At 43.1% G+C, this 20,681-nt stretch overlaps 1 protein-coding gene across 4 annotated transcripts in view; it reads right to left on the bottom strand.

The window, feature by feature from the left end:
• The window catches only part of SLC4A10 (solute carrier family 4 member 10), a 1,019,075-nt gene that overhangs the window by 139,287 nt on the left and 859,107 nt on the right, over window positions 1–20,681 (bottom strand). For all 4 annotated transcript variants that reach the window (XM_078683855.1, XM_078683850.1, XM_078683851.1 and 1 more), the window contains exons 17-18: window positions 8,588–8,701; window positions 1,347–1,508 (exon numbers count right to left, since the gene is read on the bottom strand). In XM_078683855.1, the coding sequence (XP_078539981.1) occupies window positions 1,347–1,508; window positions 8,588–8,701 (276 nt within the window). The remainder of the gene's footprint in view (window positions 1–1,346; window positions 1,509–8,587; window positions 8,702–20,681) is intronic.

Below are 20,681 nucleotides of genomic sequence, written 5' to 3'. Positions count from 1 at the left end.
CTTTCCCCTATGGTATCTGGATTTCAGATAGACTACTAAATCTAAACTTTCCAAAATTAAACATTGTCCCCATTCAGTGAGGATTTGGAGATAACATAGTGAATATGCGCTCTTCAAATCTAAGCACTATCGATAATGAGTGGTGGGCTTGAGTTAGTATAGTAAATCTGAAATCCCCAAAATTAAAAACTTTCTCCAATGGTATCTGGTTTGGAGTTAGAATAGTAAATCCGAACTCACCAAAATCAAACAGGTTTGTGAATGGATCAGGGTTCAGAGTTAGAATAGTAAATCTGCAACCCCCCCCCAAAATGTTAACACTATCCCTAATAAGTACTGAGTTGTAGTTAGAACTGTACATCCCCCACGATTAAACAGTTTCCCAATTGGTGTGGGCAAGGAGTTAGAATAGTAAATCTACACCACCCAAAGCCAATGCATTTCCACAATGGTAGAGTTAAAGTCAGAATAGTAAAAATCTCTTCCATAAAAAAACACTTTCCCCAATGATATTTGGTTTGGAGTTAAAATAGTAAATCTACACTTTAAAAAGTTTCCCCAATAGTAATGAATTTGAAGCTACCAAAGTAAATCTTAACTCTCAGAAATTAAACACTTTTCACAATGAGTGTGGGTTTGGAGTTAACATATTTAATTTGTTTAATTAACTAGATGTGAATTGTGCTGCGAAAGCAGCATTTTGGCTTTAACACTACATTATCTTAGAATATATATCTATACATTATCGTTTTTCATATGTTGGGGATTGATATTTATTTTGTTTTACATATGTAATATTGTGTTCTCAATATTTTGTAGCCTATATTTATATTTTCAAGATTGTCTGTTTTCCAATATTTTGGAGGATGATACTTTTAATGTTTTTAAAAAGTGGATATTTTGGACATTGAGTTTTTTTCTCAAAATATTTTGATAATATGATATCTTTGTACTCAGTATTCTGATTGTATTATGTTTATTATTACAATAAACTGAATACTTTCAAGGTAAGTATTTACAACAAATTCCCACCTTTTTTCCTACTGTATCTGGAGCTTGGACATTTGACAGATAACATGAAGGTAGATAGAGTGTTTTTGCTTCATTATTTAAAATCCTTTGCCTAACCAATCAACCCTCACGCTAAGTTTAATTGGCTAGCAATTATCTCAAACAAATGATCACCTAACAATAATTTTGGCAATAAGGTGACGTTCTGCACACCTTTTTCATTGACAATGACTTAGCATTTTAGTGCTCTTCCAAACGTTTTAATCACAAACCCAGAAAATAAAAGGAAAGCAAACAAAAAAAAGAAAATATAATTCATAGTCAAAGAAACTTACCTTAAGTTTATGTTCCTTTCTGTTAATAATGACAGCAGTAATTTGCTGATCCATAAATATGAGAATAGTGCAGAGTAATGCAGGAACAAAAGCAATTATCATTGTCCACCATGGATTGCGCCCCAAAGGACTGATAATCCATCCACGATCATCTCTCGTTGGCTGTAAAACACATCGTATTTTTTCAATTACTTTTGAAAAAATGTATTAACAAATGTTCTCTTCAAATACTTAATATGAACATATAATTTACAAATAATGCAAGAAGTACAATGCTTTGTAAAAAATACTCAATTAATGAAACAAAGAGTGACAAGTTTTCTATGGTGCAAACAAAAGACAAATAGCAGTCTGTGAATGCCAAATTGTAATACAGGGCTTTTGTTTTCTGGAAATGTATTCCTGATGCTTTCAAACTTTATGTTTGTGTAACTACAGAAATAGTTATTCTGTGTTAATTGAAATAATGAAAACACTAATGCCAAAGGAATCATATAATGTTACTGACAAAACATATAACAAATTAAGGGGTCAATCGCAAATGAGAGCTCCAAATTTAAGATGTTCTTTAGATTGTATTAAGCTACTTAAAAAAGGTCTGATTCCTGAAGGATTTTTACCTGGTGTATAAAATCTTAGAACTGGCTTAGGTCCTGAAAGGCAGTTTTAAGCCAGTTTTAAGCCTGTCTTATGTCAGTAAACCCCATAGTAAACCAGGCCAACAGTGTTATGATTGCCATAAGTTAGGAAAGGACAGTCTTATGTCTGACTTATTCCTGGGCAAAACCATTCATACATTTTGCCCACATACCTGGTTTTTGATAGTCTTAAGACCGGAAACTTCTTTATCAATGTACTTCTTTTTTTTTCCTGTCAGGATGATAAAAGTCCCTACCTCCTGTCCAACACCCATCCCTGGGGAGATCAATCTAATTATCAGGATGAACATTAAAGATTCACAGCAAAAAGTGTTGGATATGCTGCATGGCCCTAACAATCAACATATCCGAGTCTTTATGCATAATGCAACAATTATACACCTTGACAAAAATGTTCAGTCAGCCACAGTGCATGAGACCACAACAAGAGTAGGACCATGTGAAAATCATTGGGTGATCACAGTCCATCTTGTCCTATAGCAGCCCCCTAACTGAAAGCCATGGAGAAAACACCAGTGTGCCTCAATGGCCATTCAGGCCTAGTTCCAAGACTTTAACAAGAAGAGAACACATCTCTGTGACAGATCCAACCAAGATATAATTGGCACAAAGTGTAATCTGAAGCCTCCGCCTTGCATCAGTAGTGGGTGTGGTAAGTTCCCCAATTCAGTTAGTGACACACCACATAGGAAAAGTATGTCCACTAAAAGAGGTATTTACAGGGCGAGATTTGCTAACATTTCATTCTATGCAGTGTAGCAAGGGAGCGTGTAGAAATGCGCCACATCCACTGAAATAGATCTGGCACACTTCAGGCAGCCTAATACCAATGCAGGCCCCTTTTGCCATGGAGAAAGTGTGCCTGTATTACAAGGAGGATAGTTTCTGTGCAGGAAGAGATACCTCCCTGAGCAAAAACAATCTCTCAAAGCATTTTCCTCTTTCTATGTGTCCTGCAGATTGCAGCATACATAGAAAGAGGAAATAATGAGGGGGAAAGATATTTTTCTCCTTGTTTTGCCATTCTTTAGTAGGCATAGCGATTTAACACAATCCCAGGTTTACAAACCTTTGTAAAGCTGGGATTGCGTGAAATCTATGGGTGGATTCATCAGAAGACTCATGTTCCACCCATGGAATGCCTCCCAGAAGCCGCTGCATTGTGCTTTTTAAATATCTATTAAAATTTTGCATCATGAATGTGCCCTAATGATACAAAATGTTAATAAATCTGTCCCTCAATAAATAACCAGAGAGCAAGCTTCCAAAAACATAACTCAATCAGCCAATACAGACAATGGAACCAGATGCACCATCTTATAGCAGCAGGATCTCATTAACCTAGGTGAATAAATCTTCACACTGGCTTTACTGAATCTAAGGACATGTTGATTTCCAAAGAACAACGCCATACTGACAGTGTACAGAATTGCTCACCTCAGTGGTGGGGGCATGGCTTTCTTATTAAAAATTCTGTTTGAATTCCTTTGTGCCTATAGATATGCTGTCTTTCAAAAAATATTTACTATTAATTTCCTGACAAATGTCCAAGACATCAACACAGTGCTATAATGCCAGTTCTTTGCTAGATAACAAATCTTAATAGCAATCTTAGAATTCATATTCAGTTACACCATAAAAAAATACAGACTCATACCACAGGTGTATTACAAACTAAGGTTCATAATCGGATCTTTCTCATCCTGTGTCAAAACCAAACTAAAATGCTAAGGTCACTAGGACTACTACTTGCCAAAGATCCCATATACACCTATTGCTAAACTCTTATATTCATCTTCCAATGTATGTACAAAAACACTTAATATTATTGTTGTTTTGCAGTTTTACAGTTTATATAGAGCAGAGACCAAATGTACCAAGATAGCTTCAAAAAGAGTGAAAAGAGGTCAACATGTTTCATTCCTCGATGCGTGGAGAGTCAGTGGTATTTCGTCAGGTTCAGGGAAATATAGCTAGCCTACAGCGAATTGGAACCAGGATAGATGAAGAAAGGTATCCAGTCCAAAATAGTTCTACTACACCTGCTACAGTGCAGGAAAAGCACGATCCAACCCTACAGAAGAGTTCATGATGCCACATAGGTAGGGTAGAGGACCGTGTCTAGATGCCCAAAATGTGGACCATGCGGTTACTGACATAAGACCTACCTTCCTCTGCTGACCTGTAGATAGATTAATACCAAAGACAGCTCTCCTGCTTTTACTGTATTAAGGGGACTACCACTTTAACAAATCTCCCCTGGTACACTTTAGACTTTCTTAAATCACCTCTGCACCAGTTTACACATACCCACCACCTCACCAACATTCATTGCATGGATAAAATAAAAAGATCTGCACTAAAGAGCACCCACTGAGGGGCCTGTTGAGCATTGCAGTGGCGGCCCAACAAGGAGCACCCTTTGAGGAAGCCTAACACCCTTTGGGTGTGAGATGGCATTCAGATTTGATCACTTTGATCCCCCTCAGATCCTTGTGGTCGATTTGTCAGATGTACCTGGAAGGGCTCTCCTTCCTCTCTTTCCCCTTCAGTGAGGAACTGCATCTTTCTTTGTGCTAGATTGTCCACTTAGGAACTTGAGTGCTGGACCTGTTTAATCCGCTCTTTGTTCCTCCCTTGAGGACTCCATACATGAGTTCCTGCAGAACTACTCATATTTTGTTTTGTGAATTAGTTCCTATATGTTTAGTCTAATTTTCATAGTGACTATTATTTGATAGTGATCATGAACTGCATATTAGCAAGTACTGTGGTTAGTGAAAATGTTCTTAATACTCTTCATTTTTTAAATATTTATGAAAAGCATAGTGTTTGTGATGAATAAGTGATCCCAAACAGCGTATTCAGTGTGTAATGTCAGTGCCCAAAGTTAAAACAGTATTTCTTCTGTGATATTTTATTTGTTTCTTGGTATTTCAATTATTAACGTTCAAATATCTACATATTTAGGGTCTTACTAAAATGTTCTTTTCAGACAAAATAACAACTCAAGCTTGATATTCAATCTTTAGTGTGACCATGATAACTGTTTTGTAGAATATGCGACTCAATCTCGCCACCAGCTCCTTTGAGCTATGTCTTAACTGCTCTACCAGGACACCCTGGAGAGTTAGGGAAGGTAGGCCGGCATATTTCAGTGGTTGTATGGCATTACAACGCAGGTTTTTACCCCGCGTGCCATTACAATGCTGTTTTTACAATGTAAGTCGTTACAATGACTTGTGCTGGATAGTGGAATAGTTTAATTTTCTATTCCAACTCCAGCCCACGTTACAGTAGGGAAGGTGTTGGAATAGAAAATTAAACTATTCCCTATCCAACAGCGCCCTCCAGCGCAAGTCGTTGTAACAAGTTGCGTTGTAAAAGCAGCGTTGTAATAGCAGCGCGGGGTAATGCCCGCGTTGTTTTGGCTGTTTACCCTCTCGGTCATGAATCAAAAACCCAATGTCTTGCTTCTAGATGCCATAATTACCAGTTATGCTGACAGAACATATTTCTCCATCTATGTGGTCGCACCTGTCAATGCAATTTTTTTATGTAGCACAAACTTGACCCAAAAGTACTGGAATACTTTAATGAGCACCAGTTACATTGCACAAGGACACGATCATTTTTGGTTTTAAGGCACAAATAAAAAGTAGTTTGCCCTGAATGACAGGATATTGAGCCGATGCCAAGACCCAAACTTGGCATGTTATCACCAATTGGGATGGGGAAACTTGTAATTTGTGATAACTATAGCACCCAGAGCATTCTGAACCTCAGGCTGTTGGGTTTTCCTCTGCATGATTTGAGACCCTTAGAGGCTGGTCTTCAGACTCTAGGAGTGCCCTGGGCTCTGCTGGGCAGGCACAGGATCAGTGCTATGTTGAACATGCGGTGGAAATACATACATAAGGTACACTATATATTAGGGTACACTTATAATTGCCATGACCTACCTTATAAGTCCCTAGTACATGATTGGTCCAGGGGAGTAGAACTACCCTTAAGTCCCTAGTATATAGTAGGGCATGACAGTTTAGAGCCCAGCCGCCCTTTCTGCACTTGCATGTGTGCACAGCTGGGTGCCTGAGGTCATTTTAATAGTAGCCCTGTGTTCCAGAACAGCTTTTGAATGTAAATTGTGCTCAACCGCGACTTTGGTGGTAGGGGCACTTAAAAAGTGATAAACAATATCTTTTTAGCATATTAGGCACCCAAGGGGTCTCCCCTGGGTGACCTTGGGGTGGGGGTCATGTAATTATAAGGAGGACCCTTATAAAAGAGGTTTTATGTGCCCTAGGGGTAGAGAAATCCATATTTCGTGTACCCCCTTGCAGTAACGTGCTTCCCAAAATTGAGTGAGGATCTACATTATTTTTGCATATTCAGAAACCCTAATGTCTCCCCTAGGTGTCCCAGGGGTGGAGGGGTATGAAGGTATAAGCAGGGTCCTTCTAAAATATGATTTATAGGCCCTGGTGATGGAAAATTTGGATGTTTCACTTTTTACAATGTAGATCATTGTAGATCCCCAGCCACATAGGTAGACATGGCCATAGTTTATTAATAAGTAACTATCGATAGGACATCACAAAATATCATTCAAGGACTTTGGAGAATGGTATTGATAAACCCAGCAATATGATATTGTTGAATGTATGCTGAAATATAGAAAAAATAAGTTATAAGACTTTCTTGATCATAAGCCAAAATTCGGCCTTCCTGTGGTCTTCCCTGATTGGTCAGAGTTAAGAGGATTAGCCAGGCTGCTTTGATGAAGTTATAAGTGGCACCTGGGGAGAGAGGCTATCTGGTAGGAGAGGGTTCTGCTACACAGGAATGCCAGAGCAGGTGAGAGGGGTCATAAAGCATGAGCTTTGAAGGAAGAATGGGACAAGCAGAGAAGGCCAGGTCCATCTACCCTTGTCCCCTCCGAACCCAGTCAGATGGCAGGCTTAAGGAAGGAATTTTCAGATGTCAGGGGGAGGAGAGCTATGGAAATGAGCCACACTGAAGATTGGTGTAACTAGTTCTTGCTCCTCTGCTGAGACTTCAGCCATATTGAATATTGGAGGAATAGTGCTTTCTGGAAGGCCGTTATGCAACACTTGGAGGAACTGGTCACCTTCTGGGGTGTTCCTCTGCACCTCATTGGCCAGGAGTGCTCTCCCAAATGACCCCAGAGAACACTGGATGGGTATTTGAGAGGAGCAGATTCTCTCCTATCTGTTGTTTGAAACTAAGAGAAGAAGAAGGGTTCATGCTGGATGTTTGATTTACACCATCCAGGCCCTTCACTCTGACTGACTGAACCTGTTGCACAATATGAAAATACAGCCCCGTGGATCTAACTTGCTTCAAAGGGAATGAAGAGTGGACTCCCTGCAAGCTACAGGTTAACTTAACAGAGCTCACCTGGATCATCACCACCAAGAAATCCCAGCCTGGAGTGCGTCCAGTGGATTTGTAAGAGTTTTGTCCAAGTGGATGGTGGGAACTGAAGTCCCAAACTTTCAAGGACCCTCTTGGAGATTCCAGACCCTTTAATTGTGTTATGGACACGTTGGGACCCCCAGAGGAACTTCAAGAAGAAGTTCCTTAAGCTTGAAGAACTTTGAAGCAACTTTGGAAAAAAGCTCCAGAGGGTGACCGGCACAAATGCGAGAGCCATGCAGGTGACCTTCAACCACATCTTTGGAGGTCTGACTTCCAGAGTTTGACTGGGAGCTCCCGGGAAAGCAAGTCGTCAAATCCTCATCTAACCAGGACTGGTGAAGAGCATCGAGGGATCCCGGCAGAAAAAGCTCCAAAAAAAGTCTACGTCCGAAGATAAGCCTTTGACTGAGGCAATCGTGAGGGCAAGACAACATCGCGGTCAGCCTGAAACGTTCACTTTCTCCCGATCTAGCGTGACCAGATGTTCCAATAGGTACTGTAGGTTTCTATGTGCTATATGGTGCTTAATCTTTACAAATTCATCTCTCCGGTTCCCTACATTGGATATCTTTCATTTTGGTGTCTTTTTAAAGATAAAGATATTTCCTATCTTTATAAATTGGTGTAGGATTTTTATTATATGCTGTGTCTTCATTTTTCACTAAAAGGGTGTTTTAAAGGCAGTACATCCCTGTCTCGTAAGTTAAGCCTGCCTGCTCGCAGCCAAGTTACCAAGGGTTGAGCATGGGTATCATTTTCTAAGCCCTAGACTGTGTCAGTGGCCTTATTGCCAGTGGTGGATGCATATTTACCACTACTAATAACCCACTTTCCAACAGTGATATCTTTTTATATAACCCTCCCGGACATTTGTACTTAAGGCATTAGCTTGGGGTTCTCCTCTATAGGTAACCCATTTATGAGTATTACTACAGATTCCATGATCTTTTATTAAAATGCAATGAATTACCAATTGGGTTGAGTGCTGCTAAATGTTTTGCTCTATGTTTTGTTGCTGCAATATTAGAGTTATTGAACTATTTCTTTGATCTTGTCCCATAGACATAGCATTGAATGAAATATGATGCACATCAGTTTTAATTTAATTATATATCAAAATGGAAAATATACTTTATTTACCTTGAACACATTTGGAACTTGTAGCTTTGGTGATGGGATGCCAATGGCATAGTCTATTAAAACCATACTCATGATAGTTAGGAAAACAGCAAAGTCACTGATGATGGAACGCACCTGAAATTGTAAAAGGAGTTGAAACAAGTGACATCAGAAGTGTTTTCGCTGCTATAGGTATTAAAATAATCATTTGCTTCTGTGTAAATCTGGCTAATGCCCTACATTTTAGCTATTCCAAGAAATTCAAAATCAACAATTTCTGAAAATATGTTTTTCAGAACTACTATGCATAGGTTTATGTTACTGTTTAGAAATATATACATATACATTACACTTATTATTTTACAGATAAATGTATTTATACATATTACATTAAAAACATACACATACATACTCACATATGCTCACCACTTTATAGAGCTTTTTTATGATTCATTGTTTAATTAGACTTATATTAATGAAAGCTAAATAAAACCTGACAATTCTATTTTTCATTTCTTATTACTGCACCTTGCAGAGAACAGCTTCAACAATATCTCCATCGTTTTAGACAGAAAGGGTTTTTCACAAAACAAAATGCATCTTCTAAAATTTGACATTCTGCAGAATACATATTGACCTCTTGTTCTTTCTACAACTGAAAATCAAAAAGCATTGCTCAATATAACACATACGCTTTTCAATAAACATTTCCTTATTTTGCAAACACCTTTCTCAAGCTAAATGCTGCTGTCTAAAAATGTATATGGTGTACAAGATGTAATATGGTCTTATATTGCTATCGCCGGCATCTGGTGAGTTGGCAGATGACTCAAACTTTGTGCTTGTAGTGCCAGAACATCTCGAAAACAATGTAGGAGCATATTACCTGTATCTCATAAATATTCACTGAAATAAAACAAAGTTTAAACTGCAGTTGCAGTTATGTTTGATTGTAGCACCTTAACATAAATTTCAAAAACATCACAAATGCCTTAGAAAAAACACAATAAGCACAAGTTATGTTTGCAATTTTAAACCGAAAAACCAGAGTGATTTGCAAGTTACCGGTTCGGACCATATCTAACCAGAAGTGCAGTCAAGAAGTGGAATGTCAAAATAAATCTTTCATTTGTTTTTAATAAACCATGTGATGTTTGGATTCCATTTGGATGTACTGGGCCCGATTCACAGAACTAACTTAAGACGAAATCATAAACTTACTACTTTTGGTATTCACAGAACTTAGGATTTTGTCTTAAGTTTGTCTTAAAACAGACTTAAGATAGACTTAAGACAAAATCCTAACTTAAGTCTGTCTTAAGTTTGTCTTAAGTCTGTCTTAAGACAAACTTAAGACAAAATCCTAACTTCCGCGAATACCAAAAGTAGTAAGTTTAGGATTTTGTCTTAAGTTAGTTCTGTGAATTGGCCCCGATGACTTTAAGATAGATTCACAGTAACTGTTAAAAAGAAGACTTGCCTTTATTTCTTTAGCATTCTCCGTGGCTCACTTCGTGTGGGATTCAAAGTTAGTCTAACTCATTCTAAGGATCAAGGAGATTTTGAGGTGATAATGTATTTGAAGTAGCATTGATTAGGATAGTTACTTAGAAAGTAAAGCAGAAGACGTTTTTTGGTTCAAAATATTTTATTGAGTTTTGCAAACAAAAAACAAAGCAAAGAATAATACAGTGTTGGTATAGATAAGAACTCGATACTTAATTGAAAACATTGTCATAGCATTATATATATACCAAAAGTTTACAATTGTCATAGAATCAATAAAAAAAGATGGAGTGAATACAGAACATACAGAGGCTATTTCCCAAAACAATAGACATACAGCAATGTCTATAAAGTAGGAAATTGAATTATTAAACACTTTATAGGTAAGCATTTATGTAGTCATCAATTGGTCTCCATAACTGTTGAAATAAAAAAGTAATTTTTACATGTTCCCTTATAACACAATTGAGCACCGATCTAACAACATTAATGTAAGACCACCAAGCCTAGACTGATACTGCCATAGCTGACTTCCAGTTAGAGGTGATAGATTTAATAGTGAGAGAAATAAGAAGATCAAAAAGTTTACAATGGGACTCCAATAAGGTAGAAGATAATACATGAGGTTTGCAAATAAGCATGCTATAAGTGCGGGCCTCAGTGATAGGAAGTATTTTAACAATAATATCCCAAAACATATCTTCAAAATTAAAATATTACTGCACCCTCAAAAAAGCATGCTTTAAAGTACTCTCATAACGTTTGCAATGCCATCAAAGCGGGGATTCAAGAAGTTTAGCCTTATATAAGTTATATGTGCTATGTTCTCACCACTTTATTCCTGACTTACTACCCCCTCCTCTCATTCTTACATATACTTCCACCCTCCCCCTACTAGTTCTTTTATAATCACTTCCTACTCCTGCATGCTATCTCCTCTCCCATCACCCTCCTCAGTTCCCCCTTACCTCCACACCCCTCCTCATCCCCGACCACGCACACTAGCTCAACTATCCTATTCTGGTTATGGCCTAATTGTATTCCTGATTTTTTTGTCCATGTATTTATTGTTCTTTGCATATTGTTCTTTTTATCTTGCACTTTTCCTTTTTGTACAAATGATATATATTGAAATCTGTTCCTCTCCCAACCCTTGTAAAGCACTCTGATACCTTTGGGTCTAGCCAGCACTATATAAAACCGTTTAAATAGATAAAATAAATTTGGAGTCCATAAACGACTAAATTAAATAAAAAGCATTAATTGGAGATACTGATACAGGAAACCACCCTGAAATAGTACTAGTAAACATTTGCCTCCACTGATTTAAATAACAATTATTTGAGAGTTCTGCATTCCAAACGGTAGCTAGGAAACTGAGTCACAAGAAAAAAGGGAAAAAAGGGAAAAAACAAGAAAAGGGGGGAGGGTAGAAACACCTTGACCCCCTAGGGTTGGTCAGGGGGTCCCACAAGGACTCCAGGCCCCAAAAAAGCATATTTCTTAATAATTTCGGCCCCCCAAACCCCGGGGACTACCACCTCCCCGGGGCTTTGTTAAAATTGGGTGCAGCTGCTCTGCGCCCTAACCAGGCGCTGATCGTGTGGGTAGGTTACTCGGTCTGGACCGTGCGCCGCCTGAGGTACCATACCCTTTCTGCCGGTCCCACGGGAGCAGTCTGCGAGGCACCTTAGGGAAGTTCCCAGGGTCACTTACATATAGCAGGACCAATTGGCCTGCTCATCCACAGACCTATTCAATAAGGTTGAAATTTGTAATTTATTATTTTTCACTGTGTAGTACTCAACATCCTGGTCCTGAAGAATTGCCGTTATGGCAAGAAACATGTTGACCTGACCCGAGGGTAGTAGATATCCTGCTCTGCAATCTCTTGGCATATATCTCCCCTCCCACCCCTTTTAACCAAGGGAGTCAACCACGCCAATAAATTATATTGTGGATTGATCTACCCTTTTTCTAGTTTACACTCCCTTCACGACTACACTTTCCCTGCCCTCTCACACGCATGCACCATATGGCTGGAACAAAAGATCTCCGATAAAGAGCCCCGGTTTCGGGAGCCCGTCAGACATTGCAGCGCCAGTCTGACGAGGAGCAGAACCCATATGATGAAGCATGACACCTAGTTTGGGTGTGTGAGGGTTTTAGTTCCAATAAGGGAATTCCCCCTTTTTCCCTTTTTGCTCTTTACTGCACTCACACGGCCTATGTACTTTCTTTCCTGGGGAACTTTGTACCCTCTTTTGTGCTAAAAATTGGATGCAGGCCTCGCTGGCCCCTCAAGCCCTGGGTACCGTCACCTTCCCGGGGCTATAAGTAATAATTAGTGTGGGGGACTCGAGTCCCCCCACACTGCCCCGGGGACCAACACGTGCCCGGGGCACTAAATATTCAAATGCGGGGGTCCGTTGCAGACCCCCTGGCCCCAGGGACCACTACCTCCCAGGGGCTTTAAACAGATGGGCCCCCCTCCTGGAGCCCTTGTTGCCCTGGGGACCGCCACCCTCCAGGGCAGGTTCCTGCAATGTCCTGGAGTGTCCACCCCCAGGACATTGCTGTTTGCTATGACAGGGCTCCTGCCCTGCAAAAGCAATCTGCTTTGGTTTTTGGACCCGAGAGCAGGAAACCTGCTCATGCTTCCAAAAACCAAAGCACATTGCTTTTGCACAAGGGGAAGGGGTGCTCCACGTCAGCAGCTCCCCTTGTGCAAAAGCAATGCCGGCTCTCGCAGGAGGCATGGAGCCGGCTGGGACCTTGGGGGCATTGGGGCTCCCCCCACGGGTCCAAACGATGAGGCCAAGCCTCGGGGAATGGGGTCCCCGGGGAAAAAAAGAAGTGGCACAGAAGGGGGGCCACACGGCCCCCTCCCCTGTATTTAAAATACATAAAAATGTATAAAACGGACAGGCCGGCCCCGGGGAATGGGGTCCCTGGGGCCATTTTTGGCCTGAGGAGGGGGCAACGGGCCCCCTCCTAAACATAGCATAAAAAAGAAGGCTGGCCAGGCCCTGGGGGATGGGGTCTGCGGGCCATTATTGGTCTCTGGAGGGGGACCAAGCGGCCTCCCCTCTTAAAAAATAAAAAAGCAAAAGGCTGCCAGGCCCCAAGGGATGGGGTCCCCGGGGCCAAAAGTTGCCCACAGAAGGGGGCCAGGCCACACGCCCCCTCCCATAAATTAAGAAAAATAAAAAAGAAACCACCAACTCGCCGGAGGCCCCATCCCCTCCCTGCATGACTCTGCAAATGCGCCCCATGGCACGTTCTAAGTTGGGGTAGTAAGTCACCTTCAATACTGAGGGTCCCTGGGGGCCAATTAACCCACCAGGTACCTCCACTAAGCGCCACACAGCTGGATTGCAGAGAGGTAATCTGAGGCTATGCCCCCTTTTACACCACTCTGCAAACGCGCCTCTTGGCGCACTGCTGGTGGGGCGATGAGGTCCTCTTTGTAGGAGGATGGATATCTGACTATGGTTACCCCAGATTTTTTTGCCTTGTGTTTAGCTGGTTTTCGACTTAGTTGGCCTGGGATCCTGCTAATCAGGACCCCAGGCTATCTGCTCTCACTGTAAAATGGACTCCATGTACTCTAGGTAACTCTCCAATTGGTATTTGGGTCACCTTATCAGCCCCTGTACAGTGTACCATAGGTACCCAGGACATAGGTGCATTCAAGCCCTACCAGGGCTGCAGCATGTATTATACCACCCCTGACTGGCCATCCAAACTGACAACTGGCTGATCACTCAGCTGGGGCAAGGTGGTGTAATCACCCCTTGCTTAGATATAGTATTCCTATATCTACCTTTACATATAGACACATATACACCTATAAGTCACTCCTATGGCAGGCCTTAACAATCCTGAAGGCAGAGTGCTTGGTGTTATGTGAGATGAGGCTCTGGCATGAGCTGAGCCTGTCTGCAGCTTTCGGAACCATGTCCTTATAGCTGTTCTATGATATTGCCATACCATATACTCCTAAGTGCATTATAATCCGTGCGGTTATTGCCAACTTTGGTTTGGCTTTATCAAAACATGTCGTGTAAGGTGTCATATGCTTTGGAATACTACCCCCTCGCCAGTTCTGGCAACGGGGGTAGCATCCCACCCTTCTAGAGGGAGAAGACATGTTGTTCCTACTAATCCCAGTTAAAGTTAACCAGAGCCTCAGCATCACAAAATGGATGCTGCTGCCACAGACACAAGTCTGACATCCTGCTGCAGGGAGCCCTTCCAGCGAGGGAGGCTTGGACAATAGGTTTCTTGTCACAGGGAGGTGCTAGCACCACCCCAGACAGGCCATAGTGTATTGGAGCAGGGAGGGCGAAATGAAACGAGATACTGCCTGCGGCACACAAGGTGTCCCATGCATAGTCCAGTTCAAACCGGTGCTGGGGCACTCCAGCCCCAGCTCTGGCACGAAACTGGACAAAGGGAAAGGGGTGTAACCACCCCCTTCCTGTGTCCCACCCATAGGAGGGACCTAGCAGGTAATCCAGCCTCTTGATTTGGAATAAAGGTAGGAGCTGAGTCCCAAGACTTTAGATTTATCCTGACTGAAACTCTGATACAAAACTCTGGACCTTCGACATCCTACTCGACGTAGAAGACTGAAGAATCTCCCTTGTGGTCAAGGAGTGACCACCCTGTGCAAGCAGGCACCATCAAGCGCTGAACGGTTTGCTTTGACGTTGCTCCCGCCGGAGCTCGAACACAGAGCCTGACAAGACCCGGACATCCAGAATTCCTTCAGCCGATCCACAGCCACAGCAAAGCTGAGACCCGTGGAGGCGACGCGAGACGTGGGACCGGCCATCTTGAAAAGCCAGTGAATTGCTTTCCGTGCAGCTTCAGAGGCACCGACGAAGTTGTGCATTGGGGATTGAGAAGCCCCAACACCGAGCATCAACTGCACCGAAGATCACCCCTCCACACTCACCGAGTGCTACGTGGGGCCCTTTTGCATTTTCCTGCTTGACGCGTCTGTCCGGTCACTTGCCCGATGGCTAGTGGCCTCTGTGACGACAAAACCTTCAACTTACAATGCTGGTCTGGTTGCTCCAGACTGGCCCTCGCTTTCCTGAAAAGGAGCAGCCCATCAGACCTTGCTGGTCTGATTAAGAAGCCATCTTTGATTCCTGCGTGGGTTGCATTTGCCAAGGCCTGTTGACTCTGATTCAAGAACCAACACCGCCGACAGTGAGAGCCTTTGTGGCACAGTCCACAACTAGCTCCTGGTCATCGTCGATACCCCCTGGTCCACGTGGCAGCAGAGACAAGCTTCACAACATCGCCTGATTGCTTCCCGACATCGCCTGGTTCCTTCCTGGTTCCATCCTGGTCACTGGCTAGTGACCCAGACTCTGTCCCCTCTGCTTTCAGGTACTCTTCATCCTCGATCCACCCTTGGATCCAACGGACTCTTCTCTCCTGGTCGCCTGCAGTATCTTTTCTCCAAGGCTCCATAGAACTCCACGACGAAACCCGACACACTTATGTCCTGTGGGTGAGGTAACGTGGGTACTCCGGTACTCCTGTGCAGATTGACTATCCTAGTGTCCTAGTTTCAAGTGGTTTAGTTCTAGTCCAGTCGGAAGACTCCTAACTCTTTAAGTTCCTAACTTTACGCACCCATTGACTTCTATGTTTGCACGCGTGTGTGTTTAGACACTGCACACACATCCCGTGGGCCTCCTGCTTCCTAACAACTGTTAGTCCAGGGTAGTCCCAGCGATTCCCAAGGCCCTAGGGCTTACCATTGTTCGTGACGTGGTTCTTATACCACTATTTTAGTATATGGTTTAACGGGCCACCAGGGCCTATCCATATTGTGCAACTTATTGTATGTTATATTGAGCTATTTGTTATGCGCTTGTGATTCTGTCCTCATAAAGGCGATCTTCAGGCGGTGGCAGAGCCTGAGGCACGCTTGAGGTCTCTTAGAAGGGGAGAATCTTTGACAGCGAGCTGTGCTAGAAAAAGCTGCAAATTGCGCCGATCGGCGATATTTTAAACAAAGCAATATTTTAATGTATTTTTGTATGCACTAACCCCCTTTTGTTGTGCAGGTGTCCGGGGTCCCCTCATTTGCTACGGCCTTCCCTCTTAGTCCCTCAACGGCCTCGGTGCCGAGAGAGTAGAGGGCGGCCGCCATCTTGGGAGGGGCAGTCCCACGAGCCTGGCCGGAGTTAGCGGTCCAGTGCTCGGGTGGGACGGGACACAAAAGGGCCAAGTAAGTAGGGGCTCGCTGCGATCTTCAGGCGGTGGCAGAGCCTGAGGCACGCTTGAGGTCTCCTGGAAGGGGAGAATCTTTGACAGCGAGCTGTGCTAGAAAAAGCTGCAAATTGCGCCGATCGGCGATATTTTAAACAAAGCAATATTTTAATGTATTTTTGTATGCACTAACCCCCTTTTGTTGTGCAGGTGTCCGGGGTCCCCTCATTTGCTACGGCCTTCCCTCTTAGTCCCTCACCGGCCTCGGTGCCGAGAGAGTAGAGGGCGGCCGCCATCTTGGGAGGGGCAGTCCCACGAGCCTGGCCGGAGTTAGCGGTCCAGTGCTCGGGTGGGACGGGATACAAAAGGCAATGTGCTTCAGGGAGCGCAGCGGACGGGCGCAGAGGGCGTGACGGAGGCGCGCCGAAGGCGCGCCAAAGGAAAGCCCGTCTGCGCCCGTCCGTGACCGCACGGGACTTGGGGCCTGCCATGATGGCCGATTTTTCCTGGAATACTCATCCAGGTATTTGCTGTCTTTGCGTAAAAATTACCCTATTGACCTAACAACCGCCTCACATATCCTGGCTCTAGGCATTACCTGCCCCCCACCTATACTGGAGGCTGTTAACCCTTTGTCCCTACCCCCTAGCAGCTCTCTGAAATTAGGCACCTCTATAACTCTACTAAATACCAGGTCGGCAGTCGCGCATCAGTAGGAGATATTCAATCTCCTCGACAGCGACAGCCCTGATATATTGTGCCTAACCGAGACATGGTATCGCCCTGATTCCCAGCCCAGTGTTTTGGCGGCTCTTCCCCCTTCTTACTCCATCTTACGAGCTGACCGCTCTGATGGCAAAACAGGTGGTGGGGTTGCTCTAATCTTCTGTGACAGCCTTAGGTTTCAAATGCTGACATCTCCTTCTTTACCTGTGGCGGATTGTTTGGTTGCACGGTCTGGTTCATCGAAATCTCCTGTAACCTGTGTGTTGGTTTACCGTCCTCCCCAAACCCCCTCTCAGTTTGTTCTTGCCTTCCAGGGGCTGCTGGCCCCCCTGGTGATTAACAATGCCACTGTACTTGTACTTGGTGATTTTAATTTTTGGCCTAGCGATCCTGCAGAAGACACCACTTCCAAGGACTTTACCTCATTACTATCGAGTTTAAATTTTATCCAGCATGTCCAAACCCCTACACACACCCGGGGACATATTTTAGATCAAATATGGACTCTTAACTTATCCACTACTAATTTGTCCATTGTTCCTTGTGTATGGTCTGATCATTATTTTCTGTCTTTTTTCTTGGACCTACACTCGCGAAATGCTCCTTGTCGCTCTAAAACACTGTGGGCCAGAAGCTGGAGCCGTGTTGACGTCCCCGCGTTTTGTGATTCATTAATCGCCACCTGCCCTGATCTTACTGATACACCATATCAATTTCAGTTGGCCACTTTGGACAGCTGGTTAATTCACCTTCGGGACGAAAAGGCCCCTTTAAAGAAGGTTACCATTAATCACCATCACCATGCTAATAAGTGGTTTACTCCTGCATTGAAGGTACTTAAATTAGCGGTCCGTCAGGCTGAACGGGCTTGGAGGTTAAAATATAGCCCGATTAGCAAAGTTAACTATACTACTTCACTATCTAAATATAAAATAGCCATCCAAGAGGCTAAGAAAGCTTTTTTTTCGCAACGTATACTGACAGCAGAGTGCCAGTCTCGTGAAATTTTTGCAACTGTTCATGAACTGGCAACGTCAGATAGGCCCTCACCTGTGAATATCCCCTCCCAGTTATTGTGCAACTCTCTAAATGATTTTTTTATTGACAAAGTTGCGCAAATAAAAGCACATATTCCGCCCCCGTCAAAGTCATTCCTAGATTGTCCCTCACCACAAAATACCCAGTTTATTACTCACATACCTGAGTTAACTAGTGAGTCTTTGTCTCCACTTCTTAAGCGCATAAAATCTGGGTCTCCGTCAGATGTGTGTCCTGCTCACATTCTGGCTCAGGTGTTTTTGGCCTGTCCCACTCCTGCCCTCACAGTAATAAATGATATTTTCTCTAATGGCTTGGTTCCTACTGTGCTCAAATCTGCCACCATCATCCCCATTCTGAAGAAGTCTGGGGCTGATCCCTCTTCTCCAATCAATTACCGCCCCATATCCCTGCTACCTTACCTGGGAAAGGTGGCTGAGGCACATGTTTCCCAGGTGCTGAGCACTTTTATTGAGGACAGCAATTACCTAGTGCCATGGTGATCTCGGTTATGGATCAACTTAGGGAGGGACTTGATGCCAACACCCCCAAAATATTGGTCTTATTAGACCTATCCGCCGCCTTTGACACTGTGGACCATGACATCTTGTTATCACGTGTCAGGGCGGCAGGGATAGGGGGGTTGGCACTAGCCTGGGTCGAGTCTTTTCTGACGAATCGCACTCAGGCAGTTCATCTAGGCACCTTCTCAGCCCCTCAGCGCAATGTCAACTGTGGTGTTCCCCAGGGATCTGCCCTTTCTCCTTTATTATTTAATTTGTATATTTTTCCACTGGTGTTTGCTTTACAGAATATGGAGGTCACTGTATACAATTATGCAGATGACCTACAACTCATTTTTGATCTTTCTTCTCCCTCAGGAGTTGGCAGTTTCCAGTCCGTCATGCTATTTATCCGAGACTGGATGAACATCAATCAGTTAAAACTTAATCCGGAAAAAACAGAATTGGTGATGACGGGCTGTGCTGCCCACCCCTGGTCTCCTTCTTTTTGGCCCCCTTCACTTGGTCCCCCCCTCTTCCTTCCTGTTCAGTTAAAACACTTGGGATTATGCTTAACAATCAATTAACACTCCATTCACATATTAGTTCGGTGGTCTCCTCCTGTTTTTTTACACTCCGAGTGATTAGGAAGGTTGCTAGGTTGTTCTCTGCTCCTGCTCTAAAACTTATTTTAATGGCCATGGTCCTGTCAAAGATTGACTATGGCAATATTATCTATAATGGAGCCCCGGCCTATGCTGTGCAGCGGCTGCAGCTGATACAGAACCAGGCTGCCCGACTGGTTTTTGGACTATCAAGGTCCCACCATTCGACCCCACTACTCAAGAGCCTTCATTGGCTCCCTATAAAACAGCGAGCCAAGTTTAAATTAGGATGTTTAACTTTCCAAGCAAGAGCGGGGACTGCCCCTGCTTTTATCAATTCGGCAATTTCCTCCTATGTCCCCACTAGAGACCTTCGATCTTCGAGCTTGGCCTTACTAACCACGCCTCGATTTAGAAAGAAGCGGGCGGGGGGGCAGAAGTTTGCTGTACTTGCGCCTTCCTTTTGGAATGATCTCCCCCTACCGTTAAGACTCTCCCCCTCCTATATGGAGTTTCGGAGGTCACTAAAAACATTTTTATTTCAGCAGGCTTTTGGCACTTAGCTCTCTTTTCTTTGTTCTCTTCTAGGGACCTTACCAGCGCCATGAAACTGATTCAGTGTACGTGAGCTTTATAAGTGTTTTTAAATTCAAAATTCAAATAAAGAGTACAGAGGGTTGTTTTAGAAATAAAGGTTTAAGAACAAAAGGTGTCCCGAGTTGATGGACAGTATCGTCCTATTTATGTGTCAATATTGAGAGACAGCATACCATACTCTCGGTGGGAAAGGCAAAAATATGTATTCTAATTCTCAAAAACAGTCACATCCAGGGACAGTTGCAAATTATTAACACATTCTAAGTAATTCCACAGGCGAAAGAAATTAATAAAACTTGTCAAAGCATGGGGGCTACATGTGCCCCAAGTCTGGCCTGCCTATATGTCTCCAAATTTGAAGACAAACACATCTGTAATTCTTCGGCCCCATTTTATGAGAACATCTCTGAATGGGGTCGGTATATAGATGACATAATTTTTATATGGACAGGAGACATGGACTCTCTAAAAGACTTCTTACTTTGGCTCAACTTGGGTGATGATAATCTCAAATTCACATCTCATACTAGTAAACATTATGTGGAATTTCTGGACATTATCATCAAGCACACGGAGGGATACCTCACTGTCGAACTATATACAAAGCCCACGGATAGGAACAGCATGCTGCACTTTGATAGCAACCACCCAGCATCACAGAAGAATAATATTCCATTCGGACAATTCCTGCGGCTGAAAAGAAACTGCACCTCCATGCAAGATTTTGAAATACATGCAGAAACTCTGAAAATCAAATTCAGAGACAGGGGTTACCCCAAAAGGATGATCAGACATGCCTACAAACGGGCTAAATATTTTAATAGAGACAACCTGTTTGTCACAAAAAATGAAACCCAGAAAAATCAACAACCTATTATGTTTGTGACTAATTTTTCACAAGTA

This window comes from Lissotriton helveticus, chromosome 3_1 (genome assembly GCF_964261635.1).
Source record: "Lissotriton helveticus chromosome 3_1, aLisHel1.1, whole genome shotgun sequence".
Classification (NCBI taxonomy): domain Eukaryota; kingdom Metazoa; phylum Chordata; class Amphibia; order Caudata; family Salamandridae; genus Lissotriton; species Lissotriton helveticus.
The sequence above is the reverse complement of the archived record's forward strand: the minus strand, read 5'-3'. Positions and strand labels throughout refer to the sequence as shown.